Source organism: Spinacia oleracea, chromosome 4 (genome assembly GCF_020520425.1).
Source record: "Spinacia oleracea cultivar Varoflay chromosome 4, BTI_SOV_V1, whole genome shotgun sequence".
Taxonomy (NCBI): domain Eukaryota; kingdom Viridiplantae; phylum Streptophyta; class Magnoliopsida; order Caryophyllales; family Amaranthaceae; genus Spinacia; species Spinacia oleracea.
In genome coordinates this window covers 69,088,957-69,112,699 of record NC_079490.1, presented here as the reverse complement: position 1 = coordinate 69,112,699, position 23,743 = coordinate 69,088,957, and the positions used below count along the sequence as shown (strand labels likewise).

At 38.3% G+C, this 23,743-nt stretch overlaps 1 protein-coding gene across 1 annotated transcript; it reads left to right on the top strand.

Annotated features, from left to right (window-relative positions):
• The first annotated feature begins 5,487 nt into the window (after window positions 1-5,487).
• LOC110784769 (beta-glucuronosyltransferase GlcAT14A-like) lies at window positions 5,488-22,145 on the top strand. The gene is made up of 5 exons (XM_021989214.2): window positions 5,488-5,706; window positions 6,020-6,677; window positions 8,849-8,927; window positions 9,003-9,118; window positions 21,524-22,145. Exons 2-5 carry the CDS (start codon window positions 6,071-6,073, stop codon window positions 22,036-22,038), a joined length of 1,317 nt encoding a protein of 438 aa, XP_021844906.2. The 5' UTR covers window positions 5,488-5,706; window positions 6,020-6,070; the 3' UTR covers window positions 22,039-22,145.
• The last annotated feature ends 1,598 nt before the right edge of the window (window positions 22,146-23,743 follow it).

The following is a 23,743-nucleotide window of genomic DNA, read 5'->3' as shown; positions in this document are numbered from 1 at the left end:
TTCCAACAATCAGTTACAACCCTCTCTTTAATGGCTATGTATGTGCCTTTTACAAGCATACTTTCTAAAGGCTTGGTATTGTAATATATTAACTCTAACTTTTATGATTATGGTTTTTCTCGAGTAACATGACAAAGTTGATTAGTAGTTCATGTTCATAGGAAATACCTAAACATCTTTTCCCTTTGTGGCTCCAAACTAATGGTCAAAGCCTTGTAATATATGGCTATTTCACGCAGTACATTATCACGTCTTATTTATAAGTCATAACCCTTTATCCATTTCCCATGACCAACTGTATTATTGTTATTGTTACCAAATCATTTGTGCAACATCAACTATAGTACGTGATGTGGGCTTAATAGTTGCACCTTAAAGCCCAAGGAAGTCAAGATAACTAGGCCAACGAATCCATGGCCCAAGCCCAAGAAGCAGGCCTGGACCTTGGTGTTCAGATAAAATAAAGGCACGGCCTTAGTTAAGGAAGCCCATGATCTCTGGCCCAACTTGCTATAAGGTCATTTACAGAAGGACACATGTCCCCCAAATCCTACGGAGCACACAGATAGGGATGAGGGATCACTTCCCAAGAAACCCTAGCCCTATAAAAGGCTCAGATCCCAAGGTAAGAGGGCAAGGAATTCATTCCCACCAACTTGGCATTAAATTTGCTCTGCCCTCTCTCTACAAATTATTTCTCTCTCTAGCATATACTTACTTAAGCATCGGAGGGAATATTCCTACGGGAATATTCTTGTTTTGGAGGTTTCCAGAAGTTCGTGTCAGGTCATACTTGATACCTCCGAGGAACGCATGACACGTCATCACTGTAAAAGATCCCACAACATTTGGCGTCATCTGTGGGGAGGTACAGTGTCATGGCTGAACTTCAATCAGAGTGCGGAAAACCCCAGGACAAAATGGGACTCCCAGTCAGGGGAGGGGCGTCTAAAGATAAGTCCAACTATCATTGTGACGCGGCAGCTAGCCGGCCTGCTACCGCGAGGTCTGTGCAGCACTTGTTGAATGACGCCCACGAAGTCAACCCTAAGCATGATAATGGCAGGATGATGGAATCTTTATCAGAAGATCTCGACTAACCCATGAAAGGACGCACCCTGGAGAAGGAGAGTCGGCATGTAAAAGAGGAACGTCCAGGAAGATGGACGAGATGAACTTCACAGAAGAATGATGAGGCTCAGGGTCATCACTCTCTCAAGACTCCTAGAAGACAGTATGAGAGCGCCACCTGTGCATGGAATGCGGATAACCTCAAGAAGTACTTTTTCTAGATTAACACTTATGTTATCTTGATTATATGTTTTGTAAAGACGTCCAAAACTTAGACACACCATGTAGCATGCTTTAAACATTAAATGAAAAATTCCCTGCAAGCCAGCCTTGCTGGGAAATCTTTATGACAAATATGTTACCAAATTTCTTGGAGAAATGCAAACTAACGTTCTCCCAAGAAATAAAGACTAGTCGTCTAAAGGCCTAAGAAGTGGCCCAGATTAGCACCCTCACTAGGCTGATCACCTAGAACACAGGGGTCACACATTTCTAAAAATAGCTATATAAAGTAGCTAAAGACCTCGGCAAAAAGACCAAGGCAGGCATCTGACGTCTCAATTTAGGGGCGTCAGATATAATCGTAGAATCAATCACAAATAAACAGATGACAAAAGCTAAAGAGAAATAAAAACGTTCAAAAGACGCCAAGTCATTCCAAAAAATTAGTCATAATTACAAAAATTATGCACATAGTGCCACTAAGCAAGGCGTCACAAAAACAAGCCCAAAATAAATACAAGACGCCTAGAAGCTCTCATTCATCGTCCTCGCTGGGAATAAACTCAGGAGGAGTGCGTCCTTCCTTCTGAGCCTTCTCCACCTCAATCTGATAGGTGAGGAACTTCTCGAACCAGCTAAAGGGACGTTCACTGGCAAATTCGGCATTCCATGCAAGCTCCATGCCCCTTCGGGTTGATTTCTCACCCAACATGGCCGACTGATCGAGAACACTCTTTGACGAGGCAACCTCCTTGCGAGCCGCCTCCAGCTGGACCTCCAACTCCTTAAACTGAGTCTCAAGACGAGAAAACTCAGCTTCCTTCTCCTTAATTCTCTCAGAAAGGTCCTCCATTTGAGAAAATTTCTGATCAATTTGCAGGAGGCGGCCCGCGTTCTCAGCACGTTGGGAGGCCAGGGAATTGGTCACAGCGTCAATCTCCTCCCGCCTGTCAAATCGAAGTTTCTCCAGCTCAGCAAAATGCTGATCGCCACACTGACTGGCCAGAAGACGGTGTCGAGCGTCTTCATGCACCAAAGCAGTGCGCCACTTCTTTAGCGAGTCCAACAGAATGAACATCTGCATAAAAACAGCAAGAGTAAAAAACAAGAGAAACAAGAATATGTAAATAATAAAGGCATAATGAAACTCACATCCAGTGCCGAGGACTGCATAGCGGCAAGCATATTCTCGGCCGCCTCAGGAAGGGTCTCAGCATACTTGGGAGGAATGGCATTGCGCATCTACGTCATTATCCTCCTTCGGTCATGAGAGTTGAACCCGCCTGAAGAAGGGATCTGATCCAATTCAGCATCAATGTCTTTCTGAGGGTCGGGTATTTCTATGGGAAAAACAACGGCCTTAGAATCCCTGGGAGAGACTATAGAACTGCTAGACGAGGAACGACAGGTGGTTACGATGTTGGAGTAAAACTTACCCCCAGAATTTCTAGCTCTTTCCGCCGCCTTCAGGGGAATATTCCGGCGGACGGCTTCATCAATCCCCGCAAGAGGATCGACCGTCGCTCCAGCTTTCCGAGAGCTAGGAGAAGCGGATGCAGTCTTAGGGACGGCAAACACCTTAGGAGCCTTCGAAGCCGTTGACTTGAAGACGGGTTTCCCTGTGCCGCCAGCCCTGTGCTTGGAAGAAGGTGCCGCGTCCGTGACCGCCTTCCTCGCACTCTGAAGAAACGAAAACATATAGGTTGCAAACAATAATGGAAATTACATAGGAAGGCTTGAACAATACCTTCTCCTTAGCAGCAGGAGGGGGAGCCATCTTCTCTAGGACGGCTTGCTCGGCCGCCTGCTGACGTTGCCAAGCCTTAAAGGTGCTGGCGTCAAGTACCTTTGCCAGCCAGGACGGCATATCCACTTGGCCTTTGGAGGCATCGTCTAGCTTATCCATGGCCTCGTCTGAAAAATCAAATAAAGACATTAGTAAAGTAGAGTTTTGATGAAACAGTGAAAGATTTGAGGTATAGATACATTACCTCTCGGCATATACGGACACAAGCCCACAACCGAGAGGAAAACGGGATCGGCCAGTTGATCCAAATGAGGCAACCACCCCTCGGGTATGTAGGTCGTCTTATCCTTAACTATGAGCGGCTTGGCCTTGAACAAAGACGAGACCCGTTTCTAGAGGGCGGCGGAGACCGGAGGGAAAGAGCTGCCCTTTCCAACCAAATTGGGCTTAACAGTCCAACGTCTCATCCGCTCGCACATCTCCAAATTGGTGGTTTTGATAACCACCCACTTTTTTCTCTAGTGATGCCACTTGGACGCCTTGCCCATCACCGCCCGATAAGCTCCCTTGTACGTAAGAATTAGCCAACCCGCGACAGCTTTGGAAACTTGGGACATGGAGGCGATCCTCAGGAACGCCGGGAAGGAGGGACTAATACCTTCGAGCTCACAACGGGCGACATAGCCGAACACACCAGCCCAAGAGTTGGGGGACATCTGGTTCAGACCAATGTTGAAGCCGTCCAGCAATTCCACCACAAAGGGGTGAGGAGGGAATCTCATGCCAAGCTTCAGAAAGGAGCTGTACACGGCGAATTCCCCTTCCACTAGTCCAAAGATGGTGCAGTCCATACCAGCCGGCATGCGAAACTTATACTCAGAATCTAGATTCAGAGACTTCCCATAATCCCTCCCCTGGATGGTGAGGAAAGTCAGCCACGGCTGAAGTGGGAAGATCGCGCTGGGGTGAAGGTGACCTTCCTCCCCACCTGACGTGCTCGCCGGCGCGACATCGGCGCGCTCGTTTGAGGGGACGTCCTCCTCCATGGGAGAAGAAGATTCCCCTTCGAATTGCTCTTCGCCTTCTATTCGCGCCATGAAACCCTGCACAGGCTGAAGACTTGGCTCAAGACGAGGGGCATTACTTGAAAAGAGAAGGCGTCAAAAGGGCAGGTTGACGCCCTCAGTTTGACGAAACCCTCGCATAATTAAGAAAAGAGAATTGGGAAGGATCAAAATCAACAAACAAATTTTCCCAAAAGAAAGCATTACCTGATAGATCAAAGAGAATTTTTGAAGAAACTTGATGAAGAACTGCAAGAACAGGGCTTTGAAGATTGTGGCGGCGCTACAGTGGATTTCGGTGGATGTTAGACGCCGGAAATCGCCTTCTCCTATAGCTCTCAAATGATCACTAGAAATGAGGGGGAAAGTCACTCAAAATGGCCACTTATTTATAGAGGGGTAAGAAATGATTACCCCTGCCACGCGTCGTCATCCCATTGAACAATCCAAGAGCAGTGAAAACTAACGTCTGTTTTCACTCCTCATGAGGGGCAAATGATGTGGGCTTAATCGTTGCACCTTAAAGCCCAAGGAAGTCAAGATAACTAGGCAACGAATCCATGGCCCAAGCCCAAGAAGCAGGCCTGGACCTTGGTGTTCAGATAAAATAAAGGCACGACCTTAGTTAAGGAAGCCCATGATCTCTGGCCCAACTTGCTATAAGGTCATTGACAGAAGGACACATGTCTCCCAAATCCTACGGAGCACACAGATAGGGATGAGGGATCACTTCCCAAGAAACCCTAGCCCTATAAAAGGCTCAGATCCCAAGGTAAGAGGGCAAGGAATTCATTCCCACCAACTTGGCATTAAATTTGCTCTGCCCTCTCTCTACAAATTATTTCTCTCTCTAGCATATACTTACTTAAGCATCGGAGGGAATATTCCTACGGGAATATTCTTGTTTTGGAGGTTTCCAGAAGTTCGTGTCAGGTCATACTTGATACCTCCGAGGAACGCATGACACGTCATCACTGTAAAAGATCCCACAACATTTGGCGTCATCTGTGGGGAGGTACAGTGTCATGGCTGAACTTCAATCAGAGTGCGGAAAACCCCAGGACAAAATGGGACTCCCAGTCAGGGGAGGGGCGTCTAAAGATAAGTCCAACTATCATTGTGACGCGGCAGCTAGCCGGCCTGCTACCGCGAGGTCTGTGCAGCACTTGTTGAATGACGCCCACGAAGTCAACCCTCAAGTTTCACGGGGAATTTCCTGGTATACTAAAAACTAACGGAAACGACTTTTACGACATTTGTTTTTACCCTCAAGAGACTGGGCGCGCTAACGCATGATCCAACAACTAATATTTGTAAAATTGGCATCTTTTATGCAAACAAACTTCCTCGATAAAATTTGCCAAGTACATTAATCAATTCACTATACTTCTTAGAAAGACTTGAGTTCAAGCATAAATTCTAAAGATGTCACTTACTTACAAAGTTACAAGTCGTAGTGACACATATAATTTTCTCCCTCCCCAAACTCCAAATCTGTGCTCTGCATCTCCTTCCACTTCCTCTCCTCTCTTCTCAAAACTCGAATAACAAAAGCAGCATCGGTGCCAACCAACCTCTCCTTCTCTGCTGCTTCTATTCTTGGTAAGTATTTTGTATCGATTTTTCTGTTGATTTTATTAAGTTTTTGTATTGATTAATAAATTGTTATATATATTCTGTTGGATTTTTTGTTAGCTTTGTTTTTATATGATTTTCGTAAGATTGACAAGGATTACTGATTCGATTTTTCTGATATGATGAGCTTCAATTTGTTAAGTATATTCTGTTGGGTTTGTTTTGGTGTTATTTTATGTCTAATTAGTTCATACCCACTTCACGATTCTACTTGAAATTCGTAGACATGATTCGATTTTTCGTTTTTCTGACAATCACCGTTAATCTCTGCTTGGCCCAGGGCGGGCGCCCTTCCTGCCCTCAGGGACGGGCCTGGTATTTGCTGAGCTAAATGGCTACAAGGAAGAATGTGAACACTCATTCAAGTAGGATTTTTAGTGACAGGAAGTGGATTATACCGTTCTTTGCAAGTCTACTCATATCAATAACATTTTTGTTAGCTAGTATTTTTGGAATTTATTCACCTACTGTTGATGAGGATGCGTCATCAAAGTTTGATGGTATGGAAGATGGAATATCTGAGTTGACTGATTATTTTGTTGAAGACGACATCAGGAGATCATTAACATTGAGTGGGAATTCAAAGAATGAACCACCTCGATTCGCGTATCTTATATCGGGTACAAAAGGTGATAGCCAAAGAATCATGAGAGTCTTGCAAGCAGTGTATCATCCGCGAAATCAGTATATCTTGCATATGGATTTCGAAGCTCCACCCAGGGAAAGATTAGATTTGACAATGTCTGTCAAAAGTGATCCCACGTTTCATCAAGTAGAGAATGTTCGCGTCATGGATAAGTCTAATTTGGTGACTTATAAAGGTCCAACAATGATTGCTTGCACTCTGCAGGCTATTGCCATTTTGCTAAGGGAAAATTCGAATTGGGATTGGTTTATTAACCTCAGCGCCTCGGATTATCCCCTATTGACGCAAGATGGTTAGTTCCTTAACTTGTTTTGTGCTTGTACCTGACGTATGTTTCTCATTACTGTTTTCAAATGACCTCAACTCTTTAATATTGCGTGGTATATTGTGCTTGGGTCAACAAATCTCTCAATCTTACGTTTCACAAGGTCAGTTGAGAGGTTTAAGAAGGCTTTGGACTCTTTTCTCTTTTCTTTTTTTGTTTTTGTGACTTGTGCTTTCATTCTATTCTTTATATAACATCGTCAACACTGTTTCGACTTTAAGTTTTATTAGACGTAACAGTTTACTCAAGTAATAGATGATGAAAGGGCTAAATATAGGGCCTTCTAATGCTACATTGATTTTCTCTTTTCCTCTCTAATTTTTAAGTAATTTGGAACAAGGAACCTCAAACAAGAACATGATAGAGTTGATGGGATGATCATCTTCTAACTCAAATTAGGTTGTTTATAGATACCAAAGTGTAGCAACGGTATAATCACATTGATCTTTATGAATCCTCCCTAATAGCCAAATGAAATACACTTACTCTCTCATTTTACTTGTAGGTTTCTCAGCTTCTACAGCATGTTGAGTTGTCTACTAGCTGGTGTATTGGATTTCACAGTGATATGTTGGCATATCTGAGTAGGGAAACATAATTGGTTGAATTTTAATTAGTTGCTGATGCTGCATGAATCAATGCCCAATCCAGTACTTCTTTAGGTCCAGCAATATGTCTAAACAAGACCTTTTGCATTGTAATCATTTCATTTCTCTTTTTTGTCTGTTTTGGTAAGAAAGGTGGCAGCTGTCATTTGTTTGTTTCTAGGCCAGCTGTCCTAGGTTTTGGTTGATCTTCAGGCATGCAGTTTGAGGCTGATGCTACATCGCCTATTTAAGGCAATGTGAGGCTCATTTTTTAGTCAAGAGAGAAAGAATTAATAATTGAGAAATCTGGATTGATGGACATATGTTGTTGTTTCTGTATTGATCATCTAAAAACAGTAATGATTCCATTGAATAAATCAGGATAGTCAACGGAACATATCATAATAGAAGAATAATTATATTGGATGGAGGGAGAAATATAAATAGGAATCTCGAGGATGTCCTGTCTAGATGTTAGGGCTCTTATTGTATGAAGTGCTTTGTAGACATAGCAATGATCTGCAAGGCCTATGATGCCGTCACCTGCAATATTTTCTAATATGGTAAGATCTTAACATTTACTGCGTATAAATCCAAAGTAGATGCTTTTGTGTCATCTCATGCTAGTCTTGTAGGAATGCCTGACACAGAAATACATCACTGGAACATTAAACTCTTACAAAGTTACAGGCATTTTGGTTCTTGAAAGCCTGTTAATATATCCTATTCTATAGTGTGTAGTCATTAACAGGATTTTATTTCGATGCACTCTCGATTGATCTTGATTGAGATATTAGAAAAAAGTTAGCTATTTGGAGTGTTATGTAATAAAACTCCAGTTTGATTATCTATATAAAGATTATGTAGATTCTTAATTAATGCACAATTTAGTACAGAATTATGGTGCAGTGGATGATTTTTGGTTAAGTTCAAGGATGTGTGTTTGCCGACCTTCCAGTTCTACCAACAGCGTTGTCCTTATTGGTTGCTTTTTGTCCTGCAATTTGCTGTTGTTTAGTTAAAGTAAACCCTGGCAGAAATTATAGAAAATGGATGTATATCTGCTTTCCATACCATGGATTCTGATCCTTTTTATAAATGCCCCTATCCAGTACAGTACCTTTCTTTCAGTTGTGGCTTAGCACAAGTTCTACCGCGTATCTGTTTTAATTGATTTCCTAATATATGGTGACAGGTTTCAGGAAGTAATATGTGTTGCAAATTTTAGGATATTTATTTCAGCTTTTCTGCTTGTATGTTAGCATCAGGGTCCTCACCCTGATCTTAATCTTGTCTGAAACGTGATTCACTTGATTAACTCCTTCATCCATTTCCTTCTTCCCTCAGAAAGTTGGTGTTATGGTAGCTAGTAACCCTGGTTTCTACAATCCCTGCATGTATTCACAGCTGTATGCCTGGTATAACATGGAAACATAATATGCTCGATTGCTCAGTGAATACAGAGTACTTGTTTTTTAAACTATCCATTTCTGCTGAATTTGCACTTCTCAACACAATGCTTAGAATCTCATCTTAGTTTTCATCACACAGATATGCTTCATGTTTTCTCCAACTTGTCAAGGAATCTGAACTTTATTGAGCATATGCAGATGGTAGCTGGGTGGAAACTGTGAGTATGCTTTTGCTGCATTTCCAGACTTTAAAATATTCTTTACTTTTATGGTAACTCATGTTATATCTGCAGGAGCCAAAGGGCGAGGCCTATTATTGTTGATCCTGGCCTTTACTTATCCAAAAAATCTGATCTTGCTGTGACTAGCCAGCGCCGATCACTTCCAACTGCTTTCAAGTTATTTACTGGTATGTATAACCGGATGATGCTTTGCTTTATACTGTATTTCGTATCAGACTATCAGTGGACAGTTTAAGAACGATTTTTCTTTGTCCTATTGCATAAAAGTGTCTTTTTGAACTCAGAATCATGGGCTTGATTCATGCTGGGTTTGCATATTGCTGAATAATGTTTATCATAAAATGTGCCATTGTCTAAGCATGCTATTGATTTAGATACTTGTAATTAAAACTTAGCGCGGTGATGGTGATATGAAATTGATCACCCATACAAAGTAACCTGAGACTATACTCGGTTTTCACCCAAATCTTTATCTGAAACCTGAACAAACCAAATGGATCTGCAACTGACCCAAATTTAGCTAGACTAATTTTTACCCATGAATTGCCTTCATTCGATATTGGTTCAGTTCTGTTTTATACCAAACCAAAAACAACTTTAACCAATAACAGCGCAAGTCCGCAAGTAATGAGGCTTAAACCTGAATTGAGCCCTACCGCAACGTCGATTTGACCCGAATATTTATCCTTTTAAGCCTCTTTATTATTTACTTTTTAGAATTTTAGCATGTTGTTCGTAATCAAGAGTCAGTAGAAAACTAATGAAATACTTACAAATGGAATGGCTGAATTAGGACTTAGCTTGTTTTGATTAACAATTACTCAATAAGATTTAGTTGGAAAAAATCAGCAAATCTATTACATAAAATTTGAGTGTGCTTGTCGATTTCAAGGGCTAGGTAGGGAGTACCTTTAGTCATCTAACCTAACCTAAATAGTCCTTTCAACATACCATAAAATGTATAAAATCAATGAACCACATTAAGGCTTTGGGACACATTGATAACAAAACTGTTTTGTAATAATTAGTAAAAAATCCCATCCATGTGATTCGTAGACATAAGATTAAAATTCAATAGTATAATAGTTGGTATATGTAGCAAGAAGCTAGTAAGGAAAGATGCAATTAGATTTATCCATTACCATTACAAAATAATGTTAATATATAAACTAATTTAGTTTTTATAAGTTAGTGTACGTTATATTTTTCTTAAATTTTGGTTAAATGCTAATTAAATTTAATATTTCTTAAATTGTAAATAATTAAGATTTTGAATTATTTCCTCAGTTACGAGGAAATAAATGAGTGCAAAAGAATAAAAATAAAGGTTTTTTTATGAAATGTCCGCCGTTTTCATGAAATTCATGAAATGCCCTCAAGTTTCGAAAATTCATCAATACCCCTAATTTTTCACAAGTACACCCAAATACCCTTACTTTTAGCGGAAGTCTAACTCCATTGACATCAACCCCCTAGTTAAACTAACTACCTCCTAATTAAATAAATTAACCACCTAATTCAATTAATTAACCCCTAATTAACTACCTTCCTTCTCTCACCTCTCTTTCCCCTTTTCAAATCAAAATTAAAAAAAGGGCTTCCCAGAATCGCCACTATCAAAGACAAATCTTACCTCCATCAGCCACGTGCTCCTCACAGCGTCGCCCTTGTCAATGCTCGCAGCAACTGCCTGCACCACTACTGAGCCCAAAACAACCTCCTCCAACTCTCTCTCATCCTCCCAGCGAGCTTCTTCCAAAACAGCCGCAACCCCCCCCCCCCCCCCCCCTCACAAATAACACCATTTTATTGTTGAGGGTATTTTTTTCTCTCCTCGAGGGAATGCGACGGAATCAATGGCAGAAAATCACCGTTGTCAGGTGCTCTGCAATTACCCCACCCACCCACTATTGATGATGATGAATTTCCTGATGTATTTGGGTATTATAAATTCAAAACCCATTGCAATTGATGTGGGATTACAAATCAGATTAGGATCAATCTAGAGTACCAAGTTCTCTAAAGCATTTGGTAGGCCATGGAATTACTTGGCCAAGTCAAGTTTTTTTTAAAAAAAATGAAGTACACAACCTTAATTTGAGATGATGATGATGAAAGTTTGGTGTTGATGATGGCGAAATGAAAAAGGATTGTCTCTCAAATTCAAGCAAAACAACGAAACAATTGACATGAGGTTGATTTAACTCTGGCTTGAGAAGCATAGAGGCAGAAACAACGGTGTTTGGTTATTTCTGTTGGGATGGTGGTTCTGCAAAGTATGGAGAATGGTCGTGGGTCAGGGTTTGAGGTGAATCTTGGAGGAAGGAGAGATAGAAGGGAAGTGTAACAGGAGTTACAAGTTGTTGGAGTTAGTTGTTGATATCCAAATGTTTGGGAAATATGTTACAATTCTGTTTCTTTTACCTTGAGCTCTGTGAGCTTATAAGTTGATTTACATCTTTTGTTTCCCAACTATAAATAGAGTTGTAATCTGAAAACATCAATTAATAAAAAATGATAAGAAATTTCTCTTCTCTTCCTCCATTCTCTCGACAATTTCTCTTGTTCTTGCCAACAAAGTTAGCTACTGTCCATTGGCTTAGGCCTTTGTTTCTCCATTTTATGGTGAATTGCAGTGCTAATCTAGCTCACTGCTACATTGGTATCAGAGCAAACACACATTTACGAAGAGTTTCCTTCTTGAAAATACCCATTTTTCTTTGCAAGCTTGAAGATTAAGTGTTCCACACCAACTGCCTGAGGCAATGGAGAAAATTTCCAGAAATCTCTCTCAAAGTTTTAACCCATTCTTCTCACCCCTTCAATTCTTTTGAATTAATTCTATCTCTGAGTTCTGGCGCCCATTTCAGTAAAGAGGATGGTAGCTGTTGAGTAAGGTTGGGAGAGCAGCAGGAAAACAGTATGAAGTTTCAAGAATCTATCATGAAAATGATGCAAGATCTTGCTGAGAAATTGGATGCACTCGGGTCAAGAAAAAAGGAGGATTCTGCAAGTGAGAGATCTTTCCCATCTTCAACAAAATCTTCTGAAATTGGTTTCAATTCAACCAAAAACCTCGGGTATTTACCAAAACTTGAGTTCCCAAAGTTTGATGGGAACAATTGTTGAATGTGGATTAGGAAATGCAACAAATGCTTTAGTTTGTGTAAAATTAGAGATGATCAAAAAGTTGATCTTGCAAGTTTAAACATGACTGATAAGGCTGAGAGTTGGATGTCTAGTTACTTAGCAGTTAGGGGTCATGTGGATTGGACTGAATTATGATCGATTTAACTTCTCGATTTAACGATTCAATGGGTGATAATGTGGTAGAAAGTTTCAATAAGTTGCATGTTCTATTGAAATCTTATGTGGATTCTTTTGAAAATCTAAGATACCTGATGTTGCAGCAAAGCCATTTCCTTAATTCCTTCCCGACTCTTACTTTCTTGATAGCTTCATAAAGCCCCCTGTTAAATGGTGACAACTATTGGTCAGAAATCTGAAAAGATTTTTGCTCAGTCAATTCAGTTGTATTTTATGCAACTGCTTTCAGATGTTGATGGTGCAACAAGTATTTTAAACTTCTGAGACTGAAGTAATTCCAGATTGTGTTGATAAGCTGTTGCAAGGGTATACGAAGATATTTGAGGAACCCAAAACGTGGCCACCTACAAGGGGGGTCTATGATCACAGGATACCAGTGGGATTTGGTTCTGATCCAGTTAGTATTAGACCATATAGGTATCCATTGAAGCAGAGGGATCTTATTGAGAAGTTGGTGAGGGAGATGCTGGAACAAGGCATTATTCAGGACAGTTGTAGTCCATTCGCGTAACCTGTTGTGTTGGTAGGGAAAAAGGATGGTTCGTGGAGACTTTGTGTGGATTATAGGGAGCTCAACAAGGTGGGAAAGATAATTTCCAATTCCGGTAGCTCATGAGTTGATTGATGAGCTAGCAAGGTCATTCGTGTTTAGTAAGATTGATCTTAGAGCCGGTTATCACCAATTGAGAGTGCATGACGAGGATGTGTTTTAAACAACATTTAAAACTCACAATGGACACTATGATTTTCTATTGATGCCATTTGGGCTCACCAATGCACCAACATCGTTTCAAAATTGGATGAATCATATTTCAGACCTCTTTTAAGGAAGTGTGTTATTGTCTTCTTTGATGATATATTGATCCACAACAAGTCCACTGATGATCATTTGCACCATTTGAAGGAAGTATTTGAGTTGATGAAATTGAACACATTATATGCAAAGAGAAGTAAGTCTTCATTTGCTATAAATAAAGTTGAATACTTAGGTCATTATATCTCTGGAAATGGAGTTGAAACTGATCCTAGAAAGATGAATCGGTGGTGAAGTGGCCTATAGGCCCTATACCCAAAAATGTGAAGGAGTTGAGAAGCTTTTTGAGTTTGGCAGGCTACTATAGGAAATTTGTGAAGGGTTATGCTTATATTAGCAAGCCATTTACGCAATTGTTAAAGAAAGGTGAATTTAACTGAACTACTACAGCAAGTGAAGCTTTTGAAACTCTGAAAGTAGTGTTAAGTACAGCTCCAGTTTTGGCACTTCCAGATTTTTCTAAAGAATTTAGAGTGAAAGTCTCCTGCTAAAAGCCACGGCCTGGTGGAATCGATGCTTCAAATGGAGGAATTGGTGCAGTTTTGATGCAGAAAGGGCACCCTTTGGCTTTCTTAAGCAAATTGTTGGGCTCAAGCTGGCAAAATTTTTCTCTGCATGAAAAAGAATTGTTAGCCGTTGTTGCTGCGGTTCAGAAGTGGGAGCAATACTTAATGGGGAAACACTTCATCATAAGAACTGATCAGAAGAGTCTCAAATGGTTATTACAATAGAAGATTTCCACTCCTTTCCAACAATTATGGTTGTCTAAATTGATGGGATTTAGCTATGAAATTCAATACAAAAGTGGAAGTGAAAATTTAGTCGATGATGCTTTGTCGAGGGTCACAGGAGCTGAGATTATGTTAGGCATTGTCTGTTTTGGATCCTAATCTTTCTCAGAAGATTAAAGACGACTATGAGTTGGATTTGAATACTTCTAATTTGCTTGAAGCTTTGAAACAAAGGCAGCAAATTGTTAACTTTTCTCTACAAGACGAACTGATAAGAAGAAAAGGAAAATTGGTGGTGGGACCTGATAATGAATTGAAGTTAGCAATACTTCAATGGTTGCATAATTCAAGTCAGGGAGGCCATTCTGGTAGGGAAGCTCTGGCCAGAGTTAAAGGCCTCAGAGTTAAAGGCCTGTTTTATTGGAGGGGCATCACAACCTATGTTACGCATTTTGTAAGGAATCGTGTTGTTTGCGAAGCAAAGTCAAGCAAACAAGAACGAGAATGTGGCAAGTCCTGGTTTTTTGTAGCCTCTCCCCGTTCCTCAAGAGGTATGGACTGATATTTCAATGGACTTCATTGGTGGGCTACCTAATTCACAAGGAAAGAATGTGGTTTTTGTGGTAGTTGATAGGTTAGGTAAATATGCCTACTTTATGGCATTATCACATTCTTATACTTCAGTAGAAGTGGCTCAGATTTGTCTGGATAATGTGTTTAGATTGCATGGATGACCTAGATCCATAGTCAGTGACAGAGATGCAGTTCTTAGTAATTTTTGGTAAGCCTTGTTCACTTTGCAAGGGACTGAATTGCTGTTATCTTCTGCATAGCATCCTGATGGTCAGACTGAAAGAGTGAATAGATGTTTGGAAACATTTTTGAGATGTATGACTGGTGATTTCCCCAAGAATTGGAGTAATTGGTTACCCTCAGCTGAGTAGTGGTACAATATTACCTTTCATACTTCAGCCCAAACAACTCCTTACGAGATTGTTTACCGTCAACCCCCACCGTTAGACTTATCTTATCTCGTTGGAGAATCTAAGGTAGCTGATAAAGGCTCAAGCTGATAAACGTAGGAGTGAAAGAAAGTTTGTTGTTGGTACTTGGGTTTGGTTGAAGTTGCAGGCTTACAAACAGAAATCATTGAGAACAGTCTCAAATGAGAAACTGTCATCTAGGTTTTACGGACCTTTTCAGATCATTGAAGTTGTTGGTGTAGTTGCTTATAAGCTGAAATTACCCCAAGCTGCTCAAATTCATACTGTTTTTCATGTTTCACAATTGAAGAAATTTAAGGGTGCTATTACTCACATTCCTAGCTGGTTCCATGGAAGAAATGAAGAAGAGGAAGCTGAGCCTGAGTCTATTATTGAGAGGAGAACAGTCAAGCATCATAACGCTGCTGCTACTCAGTTCTTAGTGAAGTGGAAGAATTTTCCTATGTCAGAAGCTACCTGGGAAATTTGCTGATGATTTTGAACAAAGATTTCCTCACTTTGATATCGAGACTTAAGGGGGGAAGGATTGTAACAGGAGTTATAAGTTGTTGGAGTTAGTTGTTGATTTCCAGAATTTTGGGAAATCTGTTACAATTCTGTTTCTTTTACCTTGAGTTGATTTGTCACCCTATTAGTTGATTTACACCTTTTATTTCCCAACTATAAATAGAGTTGTAATGTGAAAATATCAATTAAAAAGATAAGAAATATCTGTTTCTCTTCCTCCATTCTCTCGACAATTTCTCTTGTTCTTGCCAACAAAGTTAGCTATTGTCCATTGGCTTAGGCCTTTGTTTCTCCATTGGAAGCAGGGGATGGTGTGAGGAGAGGAGAGAGAAAAGGGAGGGGGGGGGGGGGAGGAGGCATGGTGGTGAGCAATGGCTTTCATGCTTGCCATGGAGGAAGAGTAGGGAAAGGAACAGGGAGATAAAAGAAAATCGAAAAAATTAAAACTATTGTTAACAGAGTTAGACTTCCGTTAGTAGTAAGTGTATTGTGTGTATCTGTGAAAAAATGGGGGGGAGGGGGGGTATTTGGTGAATTCTCGAAACTTGGAGGGGATTTCATAAATTTGTGAAAATCGAGGGGCATTCCATGAAAAAACCGTAAAAATAATAATGACTTGGAAGTTCAAGGATGATATACTTGTTAGAGAGTTAATGAAACGTTCAAAAGAATACAGACAACATTTTTAAAAGAATATTAATGCAAAACAGAAGAAAAATGATAGAAAAATGAGAAGATGACACGTGGCAAAACAAAATCTCTTTTATTAAATAATACTATAGTTATTTAATGTTTATGTGATGAATAAACACAATAAACATTACACAAATGATATAGAAGTATGCTCATTTGATACGAATCGTATCTCCAAAACGTAGGATTATAACAATTTACTTTAGTTTCCTTGGATGATTGTCCACGAATTTGATGCCAAAAAAAAAACCTATAAAAAAATACAATACTTCGTATACAATACTTTGATATTTGGTGATTCAATTTTTGCTCGATCTGTTTATCCGACCCATATTCAATCAATCCGGAATGACACAGATCTGAGGTGAACCAGAAAAGACCCAACAACCGTATTTTTCACTTACTTTTTCTGAACATATCTATCCTTATTTGAACTTATTGGAACTAATTTTTGTTATAAATTGTACTTGGGTAACCCTTACTTTTCCCGAACTTATCTGAATTTATTTTACCTTAAGTAAGTGGAAATAAGGTGAACTTGTTCGATTGTATGTGTTATGGCATTAACCTACCAGATATTCCCCAAACCGACACTGACTGTACGCGTACATGGTTATTATAATAAACATATTATACCAAAATAAACCATAAGCCATACCTGATCCTAATGCAGTACGTGTAGATTTGATCTTGACCCAACCTGATTCGACTTGTTCTGTTCGCCTGGTCAATTTGAATGTTATCAGGAAAACTATTATTCTTTCTCTGAATCATTCCCTGTTTTTCAATGAAATGAGATTTGTAGTAAATTAATTAATCAATATGGAAAAAATATGTTTGAATAATAAGATTTAACTTTAATTTTTCGACACCCCTTTTCAAGCTAAATTGTTTGAAGTAGTTGATGAGCTTTGTGTTGTACATCAAGAAAAGGAGAGATGGTTGTCATGTAGTAGTTGATAATACAAAGTAGTAGATTGTATTGGTAGGTGTGTAGCATTTCTCTTTTAGAGAGGAATGTAATGCATCTGAGGGTTGTTTCAAGGAGTTCTTGATTTTTTTTAGATTAAAAATCTTTGAATAAAAGCCATTTCGTGCCTTTTGTTTTAGCATTTAGGAGACATTGAAAGAACCACTCTCTCCATTCCTTTGAGTTGGTTACGCTTTCCTTTTTCTTCCATTCCTTTGAGTTGGGTTAGTCTTCCTTTCTCTTCCATTTGTGTTGATAAGTTTTTTCACTTTTTCCCTTCGCTACCCCGTGCAGAAGTACCCACATGCATATATTCAGCTACACTATGAAAATTTATACATTTTTCTCCCACTTGCACACCAATGTACCCACTTTTTATACCCTCCTCATTCCTTAAAATGGGTTCGAAGTTCAACAGTGACTGCAACCAATTCAAAGGAACAGGAACAGTAAAAAAAATTATGTTCTTTTCTTTGGTCCGAAAGGATCTATTATTTGAGTACAAAATACTCATACCCAAGATGCAACTTAATCTGGTTCAGTAACCAACTGTAGTATAGTCACGATTTATAGAAGGCATGGATTGAATACCAACATTAATTTCATATGAATACCAACATTTAATTTCAATTAATCTATCAAAGATTTATAGTCACGATGAAATGAAAGAGAGAAACTCATAGTTTGACCTTCATGAATTTTATAACGAGTGTTCACCCAACATGTCGACTTATGTACGCTGAGGCACTAACAGCGTCAACTTACCGTGAATCATATGAAAATCAAGCCTTTTAAACTATGTAACAAGGGGCCTGAATAAATGGAGATTTGTAAACCTAGTCAAGATCATAGGTGACATTGCATAGTAAAATTCGACCCCATATAACCTTGTTGCTCTAAAGATTCACCACGGATTTGTTAGGGAAATTTAAGGGTATTCTTGCTTCAAACCCTCTCTTGGAATGTTATTTCCTTTGTTCCATAGGTTCCGCTTATTGAAAACAAAGTAAAACCCTGTTTGGTATCAACCAACAATGTGGCACTACAACCATTTAGGTCATAAAGTAATCACACTAAAAGAATCCTCCATGCATCCTTACCCCCCACGTCATGGAATACAACCAGTTTTAAGTACATTCTTCTGACTTCTATAACTAAACTGATGATAGGAAGGGGGAGAACTAATTGTTACATAACTGTGGATTGGCCTCCTGCATATTCATAAAATTTAGCAACATGCATAAAACTCTCTCCTCTCACACGAAAACAAACCCGAAGCCTAACTCTACGAATACCTTAAAACACAAACTAGACTATAAATCTTTAAAATAATTATATAAAAAAGGATAATTTGGTATTTACTACCTTAAAAATATCCGACTTTTGTAATTACTACCTTATGAAATTTTTATTTTAAATTACTACCGTAAAGTTCCAATATTTTTTTGTTTACTACCACTTGACAGTTTCCGCCCAAAAGCTCGTCAAATGGGGACCACTAACAGCTTTAATTCTTATTTCCCTCCTTTTCAATTTCCTTCACAATTTCTCTCTTTTCTCTTTCAATTCACCTTCTGTAATTTCTCTCTCTTCTTCAACCTTGGTAACTCAAAATTGAAACACCTGATGGCATAATTTGCACCCAGGATCCTCAGAATTGAGCATGGGGTAATACTGATTCACGCACTCCCATACTCCCAAGACTCCCAACTAAGCAAAGTGTTGGGATTTAAGACATTTACGTGGATACCCTGATCTCAATGCCAAGAATCTCAATTCTCTCTACCAATAGGAGCTATTTATTCTGATTTTTACGCAAGAACCAAAACAAAAGGAGAAAAAGAAATTAAATAAATAAACAAGAAAACCATCAGCAGTCCACAACCATTGTTAGTGACAGATTTGTACAAGAATCATCTTCCTTTTTCTCTCTCTTGAAATATGCAGTCGAATGTTTAACAAACTGAGCTTCAACAAAAACAAAATACCAAGAAAACCCAAATGACAATATATTCAACTGAAGTATTCCATAATTGCCTTCCCTACATTAAAGAGCTCAGAGTACCTTCACTGCAATCATATCAGAATTGCCAAATTACCAGCAAAAAAACTTTCAAAATGAGATTTATTACAGAAATATACCAAAAGTCCAAGCATATTATGTAGAAACTTGAACGACATTTCCACAACCACTTGATCATAAATATAATCAGTTGCTGAAATCAATCAAAAACTTGTATAAAGCAGGGAATTTCAATGAAGCTTTCTGTTTTTTTCAGAATTTGCGCTCAAGATCTTTTCAATTGAAACACCTGATGGCATAATTTGCGCCCAGCAATAAACTTGCACCCAGGAATAACATCAATTTGAAGAATTGTATCCTAAATTTCACAATTCGTTTGAAGAACAAAAACCCCCAAATTGAATTTAAACCTTAATTAAAGAACAAAACATTAAGTTGTTACCTTTAATGAGCAGATTTATCCTAGCACAAATCGGATGATTAACAAAATAAAGTAAAACCCCTTAAGTAATTGCAAGATTGGAAGTGATTGGAAAAATTGGGGAAAATTTGGGGAAATTTGAGCAAAATCGTGGTTGGATGAAAGAATATAAGGAGGGAAATAAAAAACTAGCTGTTAGTGGGCCATACGTAACGGAATGTTGGACGGAAACTGTCAAATGGTAGTAAACAAAAAAACAATGGAACTTTAAGGTAGTAATTCAAAATAAAAATTTCATAAGGTAGTAATTACTAAAGTCGGATATTTTTAAAGTAGTAAATACCAAATTATCCTATAAAAAAGTTGGTATACAACTATAGAACCAAGTTACTACGGAGAAACTAATTACAAGGGTACGTAAACAACAGCAGCAACAATATTTCAAGGATTAATAACATATAATGATTTAGTTTTGTACTTTTGTAAAAATAATATTTTTTCCTTATTTCTTAACTCAAGGAACTATCTTTTCTAAACTACAATAGTTAACTTTGACCGGAAAAGGGAGATGATGCCCCAATTCTTAACTAAAAAAAAGTGAGGTCATCGTCGGTGATTTTTTGTAAAACTTAACCCCAATCATGGGGTTAACTCGTGTATAGGTGTGAAAACTGGTTTATGAAAGAAAAGTTTTACCTGGACCAGTTGGCTCTTCCTGTCAGTCTGTCACAATTTGTTGATCAACAGAGAGAAGTATAGGTTCCTGGCTGGAGAATTACGAATTGTGTTCTGGAAGTCTGAGTCAGTTGATGTTGAGAACTGTGACTGAGAAATAATCAACAACCTGACAATCTAATGTGAATTAGACATTATCTATAATTGTCTCTTCATGTGCCATTTCCATTTACTCATTCAGTTATTTCGGTCACCTCAGGTCTATTATCAGCATGTACTGCTCTGAGGTCCTTTGTGAGTTGGAAGGGACTGGTGGTGGCGGATGGGACGGGGGGGGTAGGGGTATATAGAATCGGGTTGGAAAATTTGTTTTGTGGATGGACTTCAAGAATACAAAAACAACTCACTAGGTTCCTATTAGTCTATTCAATTCCAATTTTCCAACTTCAAAATTTCATCTAAGTGTGACCCAAAACCATTAACAACTTACTTGGTAAGTGGTGATATATGGTTGTAATGATATAGTTTTATTCGAAGAATGTCATTTTGCAAAGAAAATCTCATGCTAGTATTTGTTAATGTGAGTCCTTCCGAAATAGTTCGTTTTCTTCACATTTCCATTACCATCCTTATACCACTTCTCAAGTGGAGAGTTATGAAGAAAAACACATGTTTAGTACTGGAGTTCCATTACCATTGTAATTAGCATGGGCTTTACTTACGAAATACACACAAATTCACCAAAATATGGTTTATACACCCGGGTGCACAATGCTCACTGTGCACCCTGTTTTACAAAGAACATATAGTTCAAATACAAAGAACCTATTGTTCATACCCAAAGAACATATAGCCAATGAACATATAGTTCAAATTCATAGAACATATAATTTCAATATTTCACTAGTACATGTACATTGAAATCGTTCTCAATGTTCATTAGATTTTCAATAAATGTTCAACAGCAATGTGCACCCGGGTGTATAATCCAAATTGTGCAAATTCACTACCAGTCCGCACGATCACTTACCAAACTGGCAGTAAATGATAATTAGTTAATTACTTCCCCCCAATTCCTCTACCCTCTTTATACATCCATCTATTACTTTTCATTACTATACTCCATCAGAAAATTCATTTACTCTTTCTTCGAACTCTAAATTTACGCACTATTGACCATTGACACTAGACATAGAAGGAGGGCGAAAAATCACAGAGATAAGAGCTAAGGGAATATGTGAGATGGCTTCGAATTGATGGGCTTATTCGTAAAATATTACTTTATCCGAACTGATCTGAATATTCTATTTTATTGTTTTGTCAAAATAAATTGCTAACATTTCAGGGTAAGAAAAGTGGGACCCAAAATTAACGGTTCACCCCTTTTTTTTTTTCTAACACATGCAGGTTCAGCTTGGCTTGTAGTGACTCGATCCTTTGTGGAATATTGTATATGGGGATGGGATAATTTCCCAAGAACAATCTTAATGTACTTCACTAATTTTATCTCTTCTCCTGAAGGCTATTTTCATACTATCATTTGTAACATTGAGGAGTTTCGTAGTACGGCAATAGGTCATGATCTTCATTATATTGCATGGGACACTCCTCCAAAACAGCACCCTCGCATTTTGTCGATGAAGGACTTTGATAAGATGGTAAAAAGCGGTGCCCTATTTGCTCGCAAATTTGCGAGGAATGATCCAGTTTTAGACAAGATTGATAAAGAGCTTTTAGGCCGCTCAAACAGATTTGCACCTGGTGCATGGTGTATTGGAAACTCATCCAGTGGGGCTGACCCTTGCTTATTACGAGGTAGCTATTCTGATTTTAAGCCAGGCCCTGGTGCTGGAAGACTTGAACAACTTTTGAACACATTAACTTCTGATGAATTTCGGAGTAAGCAATGTCCTTCTAACTGATGAGTACATTCTTTGTAAAGTTTTGTATTTTGTATTCATACACATTCCAGAAGAATTCTGGTTGAATGAGCAACAAAAGGTATTCAAGATCGTCTTTCTTCTGAGAAGAGCTTTGTCTGTCACTTGAGTTGTTTTTAGCAGTTTTTCAACGCCTTCTTTCCAACAGGTAACCGTTGTAAGTTTTATGTAAAATGTTAAACTCTGAGCCGATGAGGTCTTTTGCTAAGTGTTTTAAGACTGAGGTCGCTCCTTCGTTTTGAACGTTTTATTTTACCCTTGTTCGATTTATTCAATGTGTTTGAAATAATCTCTCTCTTCTTTTCCTGTTAGCTCTTGTAAGTCCCTCCGTCCCTTAATACTCTCCCCGGTTTGACTGGCACGGAGTTTTAAGCAATTTAATTCACCTGTTAATTTAGGCACTCCTTCCGTTTCTTTTTGTTTGTTACGTTTGGACTTTTGCACTTTATTAACGTATAGTAATGATTTTTTTTATTCTTTTTTATTAAAAAAATAAATTCCAAGTAAAATCTCAATCCACTAATCATTACAACAAACAATAAGACCGTTTTATTTATCAAAATGAATCAATAATGGAAAAGCACAAATATTGTTAACTTAACATACTTGGGAAATTGCAAAGATATTTAATGAGTTGAAAAAATTGGACCAATTAAAATTAAAAGATGACACAAAAAATGATAGTATAATAAGTTTATAAAAAGAAAGATTCTCCCAGGTAACAAACATTGTGAAACACCCTAAACACCCTAAAATGAATACGTAACAAACAAAAAGAAACGGAGGGAGTAGTTGATTGTGGAGTATTTTTTTTTTAATATTGCTAGTGGGAAATGTGTCAAACGTTTTTGAAGGATGAGTGTGGGGTTGAATTTTTTAATGTTTTTTTTTAGGAAGTAGGAATATAAATGGGTCCTTAATTAAGTGAGATAAATGATATAATATAAGTAAAAGTATAACATTTATAGAAACGAAACGAGTATTAAGTGACGACTTTATAAGGAAAAGGGGGCGAGTACGAAGGACGGAGGGCGTTTTCAATATTTGCAACTATTTAACTTTTGCATTATTTATACATTAACTTTGACCATATTTTCTTACTAATATATAAAAATCAAATGTGATTCTGTAAATGTTAGATAACTATTAATATATATATTATCTCTGTTTTAAAATGATTTTTGCACTTTTCGTTTTAGTTTGTTTCATAAATTCTTTACACTTTGCTTTATTCTATTACATTAAAGTTTACTATTTTCCCTTCTTACCCTCAATATTTACAAATTTTAACTCATTTTCTCTTATTCTATTCATTTTTTCTCACATCCACCCACCTTTTTACACGTTCTCTAATTTAATCCATATTTTATTATATTCAACTAGCTTTTTCATCCTATCTCTGCATCTCCTCCAACAGGTTCATAACTTGAGACATCATATTCTCCTTACAAAGACTATCAATGATGATAGTATATATGACAACATTAGGCTTACAAACACCGTCGGACTGTATTCTCCTAAGAAAGTTAAAAGCAGCCACATTATTCCCTTTCCTACAAACACTACTAGAAAATTCGCTTACAGAGGCAAGCCATAATTGCCTCTAAAAATGAATATGTAGCCTCTAATGAGGTTTTGAAGCAAAAAAGTGGATGCCTCTAATAAGTCCGTCGCTAATTAGTGGTTG